This window comes from Talpa occidentalis, unplaced genomic scaffold, assembly GCF_014898055.3.
Source record: "Talpa occidentalis isolate TD23 unplaced genomic scaffold, MPIMG_talOcc4v2.1 talOcc4.12, whole genome shotgun sequence".
Taxonomy (NCBI): Eukaryota; Metazoa; Chordata; class Mammalia; order Eulipotyphla; family Talpidae; genus Talpa; species Talpa occidentalis.
In genome coordinates, this window is record NW_023601212.1 from 79,140,500 (window position 1) to 79,154,207 (window position 13,708).

The window sequence follows — 13,708 nt, forward strand, 5'->3', positions numbered from 1 at the left end:
AGGAGAATGGAAGGGAGTTGGCAGGAAACTATTGTCTATCACCCCACCTGTAGAATTTTAAGAAAACGGACGTATATAATCAATGTTCTTTAGGTATTGGGAGCCAGTAAGAGAATGGATTCTTTGACCAGTGACAAAGTTGTTTGGATATTTTTAAAACGTATGTATTTGACTAGATTAAGAAAAATATTCATAAGGTATAAAATGTGAAAGATACCAAAGACGTACAGTGATCTCTCCCTTTGCCCTAGAGATACCAATGTTATCACTTCCCTTTTCTTTCCAGAAAGTTCATGTACTTATAAGTATGTATACACATTACATACATTCTTCTTCCTCTTCTTCCCAAGTATATTCTTCCTCTACTTTCCCCACCCTATTATCTTTTTAAAAAAAGATTTATTTATACAAGAACTGCGGTACAGTCCAAAGGTGCGGGAGGGTGAGAGGATTCACCAGAGAGAGAGCAGGGAGCAGAACAGGCAGACAGATCAAAAACACTGCTGAGGGGAGCAGTGGGCGAGACAGGAGAGGTCTGCCACATCATGTGGGTATCTCCCTGGCTGGCAGAGAATTGAACCTGCGCTGCAGAGGCTGCGGACAGCTTCACAGTGCTGTGCTCAACCCACTGTGCCACCGGGGAGGCCCCCCATTATCTTTTAAAAACAAACAAACAAAAAAAAATAAAAACAAAAACAGTCAAGCATTCTACACATACTGCTCTTCACCTTGCATTTCCTTTATGAAATTTTCTGATTCTTCCTTATAAACTGTGAGCAAACTAGAAAGTCTGTCTTTTTTAAAATCAAATTTTATTATCACTTGCTTACAAAACGATGTAATTCCAGGACAGCTTCACACCTCAACATGTGCACACACTTCCCTGTTTACAGCTGGGTGCTCTCCATGTATGGATGGAGCAACAGTAAATGATATAGTGACTGTCTCCACCCAACTCCACCAACAATGTGGCATCAAACTCTGGGATTTTGTCATCATTATAGGTGAAAAATGGTATCTCTGCCAAGTTTTAATTTGCACTTTTTTATGTATGGGCTTAAAAAACTTCATATGGTTAAGAGTCATTTGGGTTTTCTTTTCTGGGAACAGATGGTTCATAGCTTTTGCCCTTTTATGTGCATTAGTCTTTTGCCCCCGTAATTAGTTGGGGCTCTTTATTAGGGAAACTATTAATAATTGCAAATATTTCTTCCTACTTTGCCATTTGTCTTTAGACTTTGTAGCTCTTTTTTTTTAAAAGATTTATTTATTCATGCATATAAGAACTGGGGTGCAGGTCAGATGCGCGGGAGGGTGAGAGCATTCACCGGAGACAGAGTAGGGAACAGTACAGGCAGACTGACTGAAATACACTGCTGAGGGGAGCAGCGGGCGAGACAGGAGAGGTCTGCCATGCCATGTGGGATACTTGCTGGCAGGCCAGGATCAAACCAGCGCTGCAGAGGCTGTGGACAGCTTCACAGTGCTGCGCTTAACCGCTTGCACCACCAGGGGAGGCCCCTGTCTATAACTCTTTATGACACATTAAGTTTTCATTTTTGTGTTATAATTCAGAAAGACCTCTTGGAGATTAACACAAACTCTTCATGGATTCTTATAGGATTTTGTGGGGTTTCTTTTTCTTCTCTCTTTTAAAAAAATCATTTAAGTCCTTTATCTTATATTAGCATTTTATATTTGCATAACGTGTGCAGTGTGTAGCCAACCTACTTTTCCCCCCCCAGCTGGCGAATGGGAGTGTGTTTTGAGAGAGAAGTGTAAAGAGCCAGAAAGGTAGGGCAGAGAGCAGAGCAAGTATAGGAGGAAGTTTCCCTAACAAGTGGGTGTAGAAGAAACTGCAGGTGGCAGGACCTGCTGAGATCATTCATGTGAAAGGTCAACCCAGGTAGGCCTGAACTAGGACAGGTTAGCAGGAAAGATGAGAAGGGGTGAGGGTGGGAGTCTTGATGAGAGAATCCACAGAACTGTAATCTGGCTCACTGGAGAAATGCTAAAGAGGTAAGATGCCGTTTTCCTATCTCCATGAGGTTATTATTGACAGAGAGAACTCCGTGTTAATCAGTTCTGGTTACACAGAAGCAGGGGCAAGGATCCAAAGCTTAAAGCCTCACTGGGATACCAGAGGAAATGTTTAAAAAGCCAAGAAAATGTGCACAGTAGTATTAGAGATCTGGTGATCTATTTCCCCACTGCTCTCTCGAGGGCCCAGTGTCAGACTTACACTTGCATTCACATAGAAGCACGCCTCACCCTGAGGGCGAGTGCATTCTTCAAACCTGTTGGAGGGACTAGTTCAATATCTGGCTCAGACTGGTTCCCGGCCTTCAAGGTCAAACGGGCATAAAGCCTCTCTATGGGGTTTTACTATTTTCAAATGATTTGATTCTGGTTTGTTTGGCCCCGAGTTTTGAAGATGCAAAAGGGGTTCAGAGGGAAGTGAGCTGCCAGTGTTCCAAGCTTAATTCTCAACAGCTTCTATAACAACGACAATAATGCTTACATTCGCGAACACTTACTAGCTCGCTGAGCTCCATCTTCCTGGACAGGCTCACATGCCCATCCTCACCAGCCCACCGCGCGGGAGCCGCAGCGGGAGGCCGAGCTGGGATCCTCACCATCCAAGGCAGCCAGCCTTTCACCCCCGAGGCGCACTCTGACCCTCCCCGCCTCTCCGGTCCGGTCCCGTCTGCCCGGTCACGGCTCACAGCGCCCCCCGCCCCCCGCCCCGTCCTTCGCGGGTCACCGGCGCTCGCAGCCGCGCCATTCTCAGGCAGGTGAGATGACCGGGGGCCGTAAGAGAGAATCTGTCGCAAAAGCGAGCGGCGGGCTGCAGGCGTCCAGGCAGCGCGGCGCACGTTCACCGGCCCGAGGCCACCCGTGGGTGGGTGGGCAGCCCGGGGCCGGGCAGGGGGCGGGAGAGGCAGCGGCCGCCGGCGCCCGCATTCCTGTCCGCCCCGGAACGACGTGCCGGGCTCCCGGGCCCAGCTGTCCAGCCCGGACGCACGGGGGCGTGGCCCGGACGCACGGGGGCGTGGCCCGGACGCACGGGGGCGTGGCCACCCGGCTGAACCAAGAGCACAGATTCGCAGGGGGGAGCCGTGACCCGCGGCGCGCGCGCAGCCAGGTTGGACGCGGTGGTGCGGCTGTCGGCCACGCCCCCACCCCTGCGACCGGCGCGAGCGGTGGTAGCGCCTCAGAGGTTTGGGCCTGCGTCCTGCTCAGGTGCCCGGGAGAGGAGTCCGGCGGCCCCGCGGTGAGTGCGCGCGATCGCGAGTGTGGGGTGGCAGAGGTCGGGGCGCCGGGGCGTGGGGTGCGGAGACTCCGGTGCCTGAAGCCTTCTGGTCTCCTCGGCCGCCCGAGCCTTCGGGCGTGGGGCGGGCTCTCGGGCCGGGCGGCTGCGTGCCTCACCCAATGCTCTCGCGGTAAACGCGGCGCCCACCTCGGCCCTTTCCGAGACGGCCCATTCCCCTCGAGCTGACCTCGCGGCGGCTTGAGGGCCGTGGTTTTCGCGGCTGAGGGCATCCGAACTGTCTTTTGTCCAAGGGCGCGGTCTCGGCGTCAGAGGGTTCGGGTGCCAGCCCCCCACCATCACCCTCTGGCTAAGCCACTTTTACTGCCGGAGCCTCAGTTTCCCCGTCTGTACAGTGGGCTCAGGAGTCAGCAGTTATTGGGGTAACTCACGTGGGAGGCGCTCGGGGAGTGGGACCGGGACCCACCTCTGACCCTGCAGTCTCAGGTGTGCTCAGGGGAGCCGGCCAGACTGGCCGCTTCTGGGAATCTCTGCGTGCTGGCTGAGGGGTGGCATCTCTAGGGACAGTGACCCTGGAGGGCAGGTGTCTTGGTGCGCCCCAGAATAACCTTTACGGAGTTTGCCAAACTGGGAGCACTAGGTGAGAGGTCGAGGTCTGGGTGAAGGGGAACTTCAGGAAACTTGACCTCGACTTTTTGCTTTTCGTTTCTCAAGGCAATCTTCCTTGTGTAAGCTGATGACCAATACAGAGGAGTTTGGAGTCACTTCAAAGAATGTAGCTGCCTCCTCTCTTAGATCCATAAATGCAACTTTCCCTCTGAGCTTGGCCAGGCTAGAGAATGGACTGGAGTGTGTTTGAGCCTTAAACTTCTTTGAACTGTTTCCTACTCAGTAGCTGAGTGATCCAGCCCAGTGTGAGAATCAAATGAGAGGATCTTGTAGACATGAAGAACTGTTCCTTAAGCCAAGGAGTTACTAACTTCTGGGTTAGTTCCCCCTATGTAGTGCTTATTCCTCAGGCACTTGCTTGGGCAAAAGGCATTGATTCTTTAGCCACTCCTAAATTCTATCTCTACAAGTGCCCTTTGAGTGACTTTGGGGTTGGCTTGATCCAGGAAAAAGTCCTAAAATCCCAGTTAGTAAAGCAGTGAACCCAAAGAGATCACTTGCTCTACTTTGTGTTTCTCTAAGACATTCTTATATTCCTTTTGAGAGAGTGGTCACTTGGTGGACGTATCATGATTTTCACACAAGCTTTCATTTCATACCAGGAAACTGTTCCATTGGTCAGATAGCTTAATCATTCTCTCAGTGTCCCAAAACATCAGCTTTTCAGAGAATAGAATGTTAGCTCCCAGTTGTATTGTGAAAACTTAGGAGTGATCTTAACATTCTAAAATTCTTCATTTCTCACACTTGAAATATTAAACAGGTAGGCAAGCGTCCATTAAGATGAAGGGAACTCCAGGGACGTAAGTCGGCAAATGGAAGCAGCATCACTGACTGCAGGCAACATGAATAAGGCAGGTGAATACTCCTTGGCAGTATGAGTTTGTAGGCAGCAACGGTAGATGTCTGTTGCTTGGCAAACCTGAAATTTTAGAACTCGCCAATGACTCTGGGTTGATCCTGCCTTAACCCCTTGAAAATCAGAATCTGAGTTAGATAAGTCCATGTATATTTAGGAAATAGACTATTTGAAATCAGAACAGTTTGGCAAATCAGATCACTTACTTATTAAACTCATGGAACATTTCAAGTTAATTAAGAATTTAGGTTTTAAGCAACTCTTTTTTTTTTTTTTTCTTGATGGAAACTTCTGTGATGTTAGCATCTTTGATGGTCCCAGAGAGCCCAGCTGCTCCTGTAATTGTCTCTGCTTCCTGTACTTTAGGAAAGAGCAGAGCCCTGAGTCCCAGTGTCGGAACCTGAGTTCCAGTGTGGCATGCCCGTTGGCAAGCCACCCCAAGCCTGCAGGCCTCTGTTTGTTTGTTTTTTTTAATATTTATTTATTTATGCATACAAGAACTGGGGTACAGGCCAGAGATATGGGGGGTGAGAGGATTCATCAGAGACAGAGTGGGGAACAGAACAGGCGGATTGACAGAAATACACTGCTGAGGGGAGCAGCGGGCGAGTCAGGAGAAGTCTGCTGTGCTATGTGGGTCACCTCCCTGGCCAGGGATTTAACTCGTGCTGCAGTGGCTGCGGATAGCTTCATAGGTTGTGTCTTAACCCCTTGTGCCACCAGGGAGGCCCCAGGCCCCTGTTTCGTGCTCTGGGACTCAACTGATTATATGTCAGCCTCTTTTAAATATTAAAATAGAAAGAAATGGAGAAAGAACTTTTTTTTTTTTTTTTTAAATAGAGGCATGTTTTTATTTATTTATTTTATTTGTTTGTTTGTTTGTTTTGTTTATACATGCACTGGGTACAGTCAGAAGCGCGGGAGGGTGAGAGAATTCACCAGAGCCAGAGCGGGGAGCAGAGCAGGCAGAAGGACCGAAGTACACTGCTGAGGGGAGCAGCGGGCGGCAGGAGAGGTCTGCGTGCCATGTGGGACCCTCCTCTGGTGGCCGGGGAGCAGCCGGGGATCGAACCGGCGCTGCAGAGGCTGCGGGCAGCTTCGCAACCCAGCGCTCAACCGCTGCGCCACCGGGGAGGCCCGAGAAAGAACTTTTTTATAAAAATGTATTCTCCTTACAAAAATAGTAAGTGCTATTAAATTTACAGAAATATACAACATAGACAGTGAACATCCCTCAGAGTCTTGCACTGTGGTTTTTTCTCTATAGAGAAAAATGCAGAGGGGTGTGTGTGTGTAAATGGTATGATTAATGGCAGTAGATATTGCCAAATTCCCCTCTAAAAAATGGTATCTTGTTACATTCCCACCTACGGAGCCTCATTTTTTAATTCAGAATTCTGCAATCAATTGTGAAGACTTACTGCTAACTGCAGGGATGCTTTCAGCAAAGTTTACACCAGACTCTGCTAATTTTGTATTATGGACACACATGTGCATTATCTATTGGTATTTTAAAAGTTCTTTTGATGAAGCCACAGGGCTAGCATTTCCAGGCCCACTTCACAGCTGGGGAGGCCATCTCAGAGATAAAATTCCTTGTTCAAGGCTCTGAGAATGAAACTGAGGTCTCACTTAGAACCACCTCAGTCCAGAGGCTCACTCCTCCTCCTTTTGTTCTGTGTTATCTCATTTTCTGGCTGTTGGTATTGTTTTTTTTGGAAGAAGGAAGCTCTCCTAATAGATATAATTGCTAAATAACGTGATTATTCTGCCTAGTTCCAGTGTCACAAAACACAAACAAGTATATCTATAGGTTTCCCCATATGTTTCATTATAATGTAAGAAACATAAGTGAAATGAATATCTGAGAGATGGATGATGCCAGTTCTATTATTATTGTTACTACTATTGTTATATAGGTTACAGAACAAAACTAGTTTTATTTGGGTAGTTATTTTTCATATGTACTTGATAAAAATTTAGACTCACCAGGCAGGTGAGTAGAAGCTTCCAGGTCAGAGGTAGCTTACCAGCCCATACAGGCATAAGCCAGTGCCAGGCCCTACTTTCTTCATCGAGTGGAGGAAAGAATCCCTGCTCCACTCCCTCCTGGAACACTCGAGGTGTTTCATTTTTGGCTGTTAATTCTCCCTGTTCTTGGCAAGCTTTCCATCCCTGTGGAATAATACTTAAAAAAACAACAACAACACATATTTGGCCCTCAGGGTCTAAGCTTCTATGTTTAGGGCCTGGCACAGCCACTTGAGGACTCTGGTGGGAAGGGGAAGAAACAGAAAGGTAAACAGTTATGACAGAGCACCTAGAATTCACTGTAGAGATGGTGCATCAGAGGTTCTTATCCTTGGTGCTGACCCAGTCTGTGCTGGGAAGCACTTAGAAGGAGCTACTACCATCCTAGGGAGAAGAGGGTGTTCAAGACTCCCCAGAAGAGGAGATATTGGGGTTGGATCTTGGAGAGTAGAAATTCACTGAACCCAACAAGGCATGTACTCTCTGGGATTGGGAGGAGGGGGATATTATGTGTGTATGAGGCTGTGGAGTCATTGGGCTTACCTGAAGGGGCTTGTGAGCCATGCTAAGTGATGGGAAGGCTTCTTAATAAGTCAGTGATGAAAACAGAACAGTGTTTTCTCATATTGGGTTTTCACCCTTTCTTCCTTCCTAGTCTTTTCTCTCTGGGTGAATTCATCAGGTGGGAATCGTCATATGCCTAAATCTGTAAACATGGTTTTAGAACTCTACACTTTCAGTATGTTTTCTCCCCCAAACCCTTCCCCAAGTGAGGTGTTTACATTAGTCGTGTATCTGTTGGGAAGCGTAAATATGGGGGCAGAGGTAGGGAGAGAGACTATGGCAGAGGAGTCCCATGGCAGACTGGCTCTTCATAGTCCGGTGGCTCCTGTTGGGGGTTCAGTTGGAGCCAAATTCATCAGCCTCTCTCATGCCTAATGCTGGTTTGTTTGGCATCTTGATTGATACCTGGGTATGTTGTGGCCAAAAACCTGGGGGTCCTGGCACTTCTTCCCGATGGCTCGTGGAGAAAACTGTGATGTGGGTAATGATATATTTCACTTATGAAGAGGTGATGGGTTGGGGGAAATGGAAAGATTTAATTGGAGTGCTGGAGGGTGACACATTTGTACACAGCTGAAAGAATTGTACATGTGTGTCCCTTCATCAATTTCAAGACTAAACCAGAATCCATTGGGCCAACAGTGGTGCCCTGGGCCACGGGCCTGTTTCTCAGAGAATTGGATTCTTTATGAGACACACTTCAGGAGTAAAATACAATGGAAAAGCTTGACTTTTGTCCACCTGGTTGTACTAGTAGGAAGATGGGACTCTGTGGTGTGCCCTCTGATGTGGCACTTACATAATTTATTTCTAGGTGAAATTTATAAGTTAAGCTTAGTCATTTTTTAATCTTCCCTAGTTTTACCTTCTGTGCCTTTTCCCGTGACCTTACCTTCCCCACCCCATTTGCCAAGCCCAGACTTCACATCGCCTCTTCCTTTGATGCTTATGTAAGAGCACAGTGTTCTTGTGATACTTCTCTCCTGGCAGGCATGAGATCATCATTGTGTTGGGTAGGCTGCATCTGTACAAAGGTTTGAAGGCTGGTAGGACACATGAACTTGTGCTTATCTTCTCTGAACCCTGATGTGTTGACTCATTTAGATTTGGTTTTCAACACTGCAAACAGGGATGGCAGTTCTTGAATACACAGAATGTATTAGCCAATTGTACACAGTTTCTTGCAGGGGTGGGGTTCAGCTGGGACACCTTCCAGGCCTCATCAGGGATTTGTGGTCTGGTGAAGTGTTTGTTGGTTTGAGATTGTTTAAGAACCACACAGTGTTCCTTGAACATGTTGGACCCAGTTCTTTATGTAATATGATTTGCAAACTCTGAAAGGTCATTTATCATGGCAACAGGGTTGAAAAATACCGTCACACCCACTTGAAACCCCTATTGTATTCCTGTTAGTGGCCTTGCCATTTCCTGGTTCTAAGGACAAAAGACATCTTTCCCTTTCTCCTCATCCTCATTCTGGGCCCCCCCCCCCCCCGCCATGCCATCCTGTCAGTTTTTAATTTTTGGATTTCTTGTCATTTCCTGCTGCACTACCCTCCTAATTGGCTTCCCAAGTCCATAAAGAGTCCATAAATCTTCCTCCCTGCTCCTGCCCCTCAAGTCTCAAGATCTGTCCATGGTACCATTGCCAGTTTGATCTCAAAGCACAGACAGTTATTTGCTCTCATGGTTTTACTGCTTAGTGGGTTTTTTGGCTTGTTAATTTTTTTCTTCTCTGTCTACTTGCATAAAGGATACTGAAGTGTCTTATAACAAAAGGAGTCTAATTCTGTCTCTCCCTAATGGCAATATGTTTGAATGGATTGTGGATTCAGTGAGGACAGGGCACTGCGCCATCATTTCTGCAGGTGTAAGTCCATGATTAAAGCCGTGCCCAGCGTGAGACAGGCACTCAGTAAATACTAATGGGATAAATGGAAGAATAAATAATGAATGAATATTTTGGCTTATCTCTTCCCAAGTGTCCTGCTAAAGCTTTCTCCTGCCTGTTAACAAGGGCCAGTTGTCAATATTGTGTGTGAGCTGCATTTTTGAAGATTATTCTAAGGGTATAATAAAATTTTTTGTATGGTTTTAGTGTTCTATCTAGGTATGAAGTTTTAAATGTTTCAAGTTCTTTCTGCAATTGATAGCTTATTCAATAGTAAATTAAATACTTAACAATTTCATAATTGAAAAAGAGAAAGAAATGGGATGCCCCCCCCAATAGTATTCTAAGTCTTTCTAGATACTTCCAGATCTATTACCTAGATGCCAAAAACATGTTTGTTTAAAAAATTCTAATGAAATAAATAAAACGGTAGAGTGTAGTCTAACACCTGAGTGTCTTGTATGTCAGGTCTCATGCTGGGTATTTTATGCCTCAGCTGATCTTTGTAACATTTTGAGGATGGGTGTCATGGCTGAGACTGAGTGTTAAGTAATGTTTGCAGAGCTCTGTAGTGTGTAAGTAGCATATCTGGGGGTTGGAACCAAAGTCTGTAAGGCTCGTGTTCTTTCATGGCTCACCTGGGTTTTGTTGAACTTCAAGAATCACTTTGTCCTCAGCCAAATCATGAAAGAACTAAAAGCTGAGACCCCCAATAATTAAGAGAAGGATCCTGGGGGGCAGGTAATTATAGCAAAAGACCAGCAAGGGAAGCTATTGTGCAATCACATAGCCCAGCTCAAAGCTTCTCAGCAGACAAGGACAAAGAGGGATGGAGTTACACAGCCAGTATCATTGAAATAGGAAGCAGGTCAATTTATCAGGGAGCACTGTTCCCTGGCCCTTTTTATTAGGCCCCTTGTATCAGGCAGAGGGAGTGACCTCTGCTTCCTCTCAGGCATTTGGGGAGCACCTCAGCCAGACACCTGCCTCTACCATGTTTCAAGGGTTATTTGATTTTGAGCAGTGCCTCACCTGATGGTTTAGCCAGGATGTTAACTACAGAAATGAACCCAGGTCATTCACTGAGGCAACTTCTATCTGTGACTTCATCTTGTTCTAAGAAGGTTGTGATAGACATGCAAATAGGTGATAGAGAGATTCTGACGTTAGTTGTCAACTTCCTAAGGCAGTGTGGTTGGAGCAATAAAAAACTCCCTTCAGCTAATGGTTTAGTGCTGATGGATAGTCTGTAAATGGTGCAATAGCTATGGATGTTTTTATGAACATACCAGACAGTCCTCTGTCACTGTGGGGTCTGATTACTAACTTGTTCATTTGTGAGTTAGTAACCCTACTCCCCAAATCCTCCCAGTTGCATGGTATGAATCCAGACATGGATCACGGAGATGACCAAGAGTTGGTGCTCAGTACACATTTGATTGACACCAGCCTTTATCGTGTGGCGGTAGCCTGATGTCAAGTTGGAATGCACACAAAGCTGGGGGGTCAGCACAGTGCCATCTGAGGCTTCCACTCCAAGGCAGCAGGACCTGCCATCTCAATAGACTCTGGCCTTTGGGAAATGGGTGCCTGTGTCTCTGACAGGCGGTTCTCTTGTCATACTCATGCCAGCTCCTGGAGCACTGCCTGAGCCCTGCTGTGTGTGTGGAGCTGCTACCCAGAGCAATCTTATGTGGCTACCTTGCTGCCTTAGCCAAATTCACTTTTTCCTGAATGGTGCAGCCTGCTGCTGGCTGAACCTGGGGTGACAGAGGGCAGCCTAAAAGAACTGGGGCCATTGTGGGCCAGGAGTTGGGCCCCCATTGTCATGCCTGTGGGTAGCAAATGATAACTAGGGTTGCAATAAGAAGTGACAGAGTTAAATTGACTCTTCCTCTTTGAGTTGCTGACTGGGAGATCTTTGGTAATATGGGTGGCCCTTTCTCTCTTGTTTGAATCTGTGCCTGTAAAATGAATGAAATTTATTTATCTAAATAGGTTTATCTTTTTTTTTTTTAAGGAAGGCTTTTTTTTAAAAGATTTATTTATTTATTTATACAAGCACTGGGTACAGTCAGAAGCACTGGAGGGTGAGAGAATTCACCAGAGCCAGAGCGGGGAACAGAACAGGCAGACTGACAAAGTACACTGCTGAGGGGAGCAGCGGGTGGCAGGAGAGGTCTGCGCGCCATATGGGACCCTTGCCCGGTGGCGGGGGATCGAACCGGCGCTGCAGACGCTGCGGGCAACTTCGCAACCCAGCGCTCAACCGCTGCGCCACCAGGGAGGCCCTAAATAGGTTTATCTTAGTCAAAAGAAAGAGCTTGTGTGATATTCCTGGTATGGTGCTTGGCACACAGTAGGTATTGAGTAATGTCAGCCCCTTGCCTCCCTCAGCGTGATGTGTTAATTGGGACTGTGGGGGCCTTTCTCTCTCCTGCAATTTCCCGGTGCTTGCATTTTGAGAACCAAGGGCACTAACCTTTGTCTCTTGGAGTTTGTGAGAAATCCAGGTCACCAATGTTCGTTCAGCACTTGCTAGAGAACTGCAAGATGAGTAAGACATAATTCTTTATCTTCAGGGGTTTATGATCAGTGAGAAAGCGGGACGTGGACGTGACTGACCATGATGTGAGGCGGGTGATGCTCATGGAGTGACTGAACTGAGCATGAAGCAGGAAGGAAAGACTCTATGTATGTAGGAAATGGTACTCAAGTTAATAACCCTGGAGGATATGGCTTTGATGGCCACAGACAGGGAGAAGAGTGAAGCAAAAGCAGGCAGCAATGTTTTAGGTGTGTCTAGGGAAGCTGATAAGAAGGCCTTGCGATAAGAATGCTCCTGGATGTTTTCTTCTAACTTTATCAATCTAACCAGTTTTTGACTTGCAGAAGAGAGAAATTGGTGCAAAGAGTTTTCTTACTCTTCTCATGCAACTTGCCCTGAGGTTAGTATCTTACAGTTGTCATACTGTTATCCAGAGCAAGAAACTAACATAAATTTGGTGCAGTATCATTACCAAACCAATGGTTAGCAAACTTTTTCTGTGAAGGACCAGATAGTTAAATACATCAGGCTTTGTGGGTTATAATGTCTGTGTCACAACCACCCAAATCTGTTGCCGTAGCAGGAAAGCACCCGTAGATTGATAATCTGTAAATGAAAGTGTGGCTTTAGCACAATAAAACTTTTTATTCAAAATTAATAGTCTGGGCTTGGCCTGCAGACCATAGTTTGTGACCCCGCCCCCCAAATGAAACCGTATCTCTTAATAGAATTTTGCCACTTTTCCACTAATGTCTTCTTTCTGTCCCAGGATCCTTAGTCTCCTCAAATCAGCTCCTTGGCCTTCCATAACCCTTGATATTTTCGCGAAGTGTACTGGTCTGTTGTTTTGTAGAATCCCCTCAGTTTGTGTCTGGCTGATGTTTTCTCATAAGTGGAGCAGGACTTCGCATTTCCAGCAAGAATACCACAGAGTGTGCTGTGTCCTCGGCAGGGCAGTGCCCCAGGGCATTGGTGAGATCTCCCTGACTTCTTGATTAGGCTGGCAGGTCAGCAGGGTTTCTCAACTCTGAGGTCGCAGATTTCCCTTTGCAGTTTGTAGGTCATGTCTTTGTAGTATCTAGGAAGAGATATTTTGAGAGATGCAGACCCTATCTCTCATGGGATTTTTGCAGATAATTGGTAGATTTTACCCGCATCGGTTGTTACAGTAGTGTTTGCCTAATTGTAATTCTCTGTTTTTCTCTTTCCTTCTACATTTATTAGTTGAGCTTCTACTGTGAGGAAGAGCTAACAGTCCCTTCTCTTCCATTTATATATTGAATTTTTTTAAATCAGTATGGACTCATGGATTTTTATTCTATGGTTAAAAATCTAGTATTTCACTACTGCTGAACAATTCAAGAGGAAATTAAGAAATAAATTCCACTTACAATAGCAGCAAAAAGAACAATATACTTAGGAATAAATTCAGTCAAGTAGATGCAAAACTTTCACACCAAAAATGCCAAAACATTGCTCAAAGGAAATAAGACTGCTAGACAAATGGAAAGACGCTCTGTGTACATAGATTAGAAGGCAATCCAATCCAGATCCCATTACCTTTAAATGTACAGATTAAAAGCAATCCCAACCGAAATCCTGATGGCTTTTTTTATACAGAAATAGGAAAACTCATCTAAAATTTCTGTGGGGTTGATGGAACCCCAAAGAGCCAAAACAGTCTTGAAAAAGAAGAATAAAATTGGAGGGCTCACTCTTCCTAACTTCAAAACTTGCTACAAAGCTACGGTAATCAAGACAGTGTGGTTCTGTTTTAGGGATAGAAATATAGATTGATGGAATAGAACTGAGAATCTAGAAATAAACTCATACATCTTTAGTTAATTATTTTCAACAAAGGCGCCAAGCTATATA

The 13,708-nt window shown here is 45.9% G+C and overlaps 1 protein-coding gene across 5 annotated transcripts in view; it reads left to right on the forward strand.

Annotated features, from left to right (window-relative positions):
• The first annotated feature begins 3,214 nt into the window (after window positions 1–3,214).
• The window catches only part of LOC119241534 (NADPH--cytochrome P450 reductase), a 52,441-nt gene continuing 41,947 nt past the window's right edge, over window positions 3,215–13,708 (forward strand). For 2 of the 5 annotated variants that reach the window (XM_054693621.1, XM_054693622.1), the window contains exons 1-2: window positions 3,236–3,274; window positions 4,704–4,794. In XM_054693621.1, the coding sequence (XP_054549596.1) occupies window positions 4,756–4,794 (39 nt within the window). In that variant the 5' untranslated portion in view covers window positions 3,236–3,274; window positions 4,704–4,755. Of the gene's footprint in view, window positions 3,275–4,703; window positions 4,799–13,708 lie in introns of all 5 variants that reach the window. The other 3 variants (XM_054693624.1, XM_054693627.1, XM_054693623.1) reach the window with 3 other exon arrangements.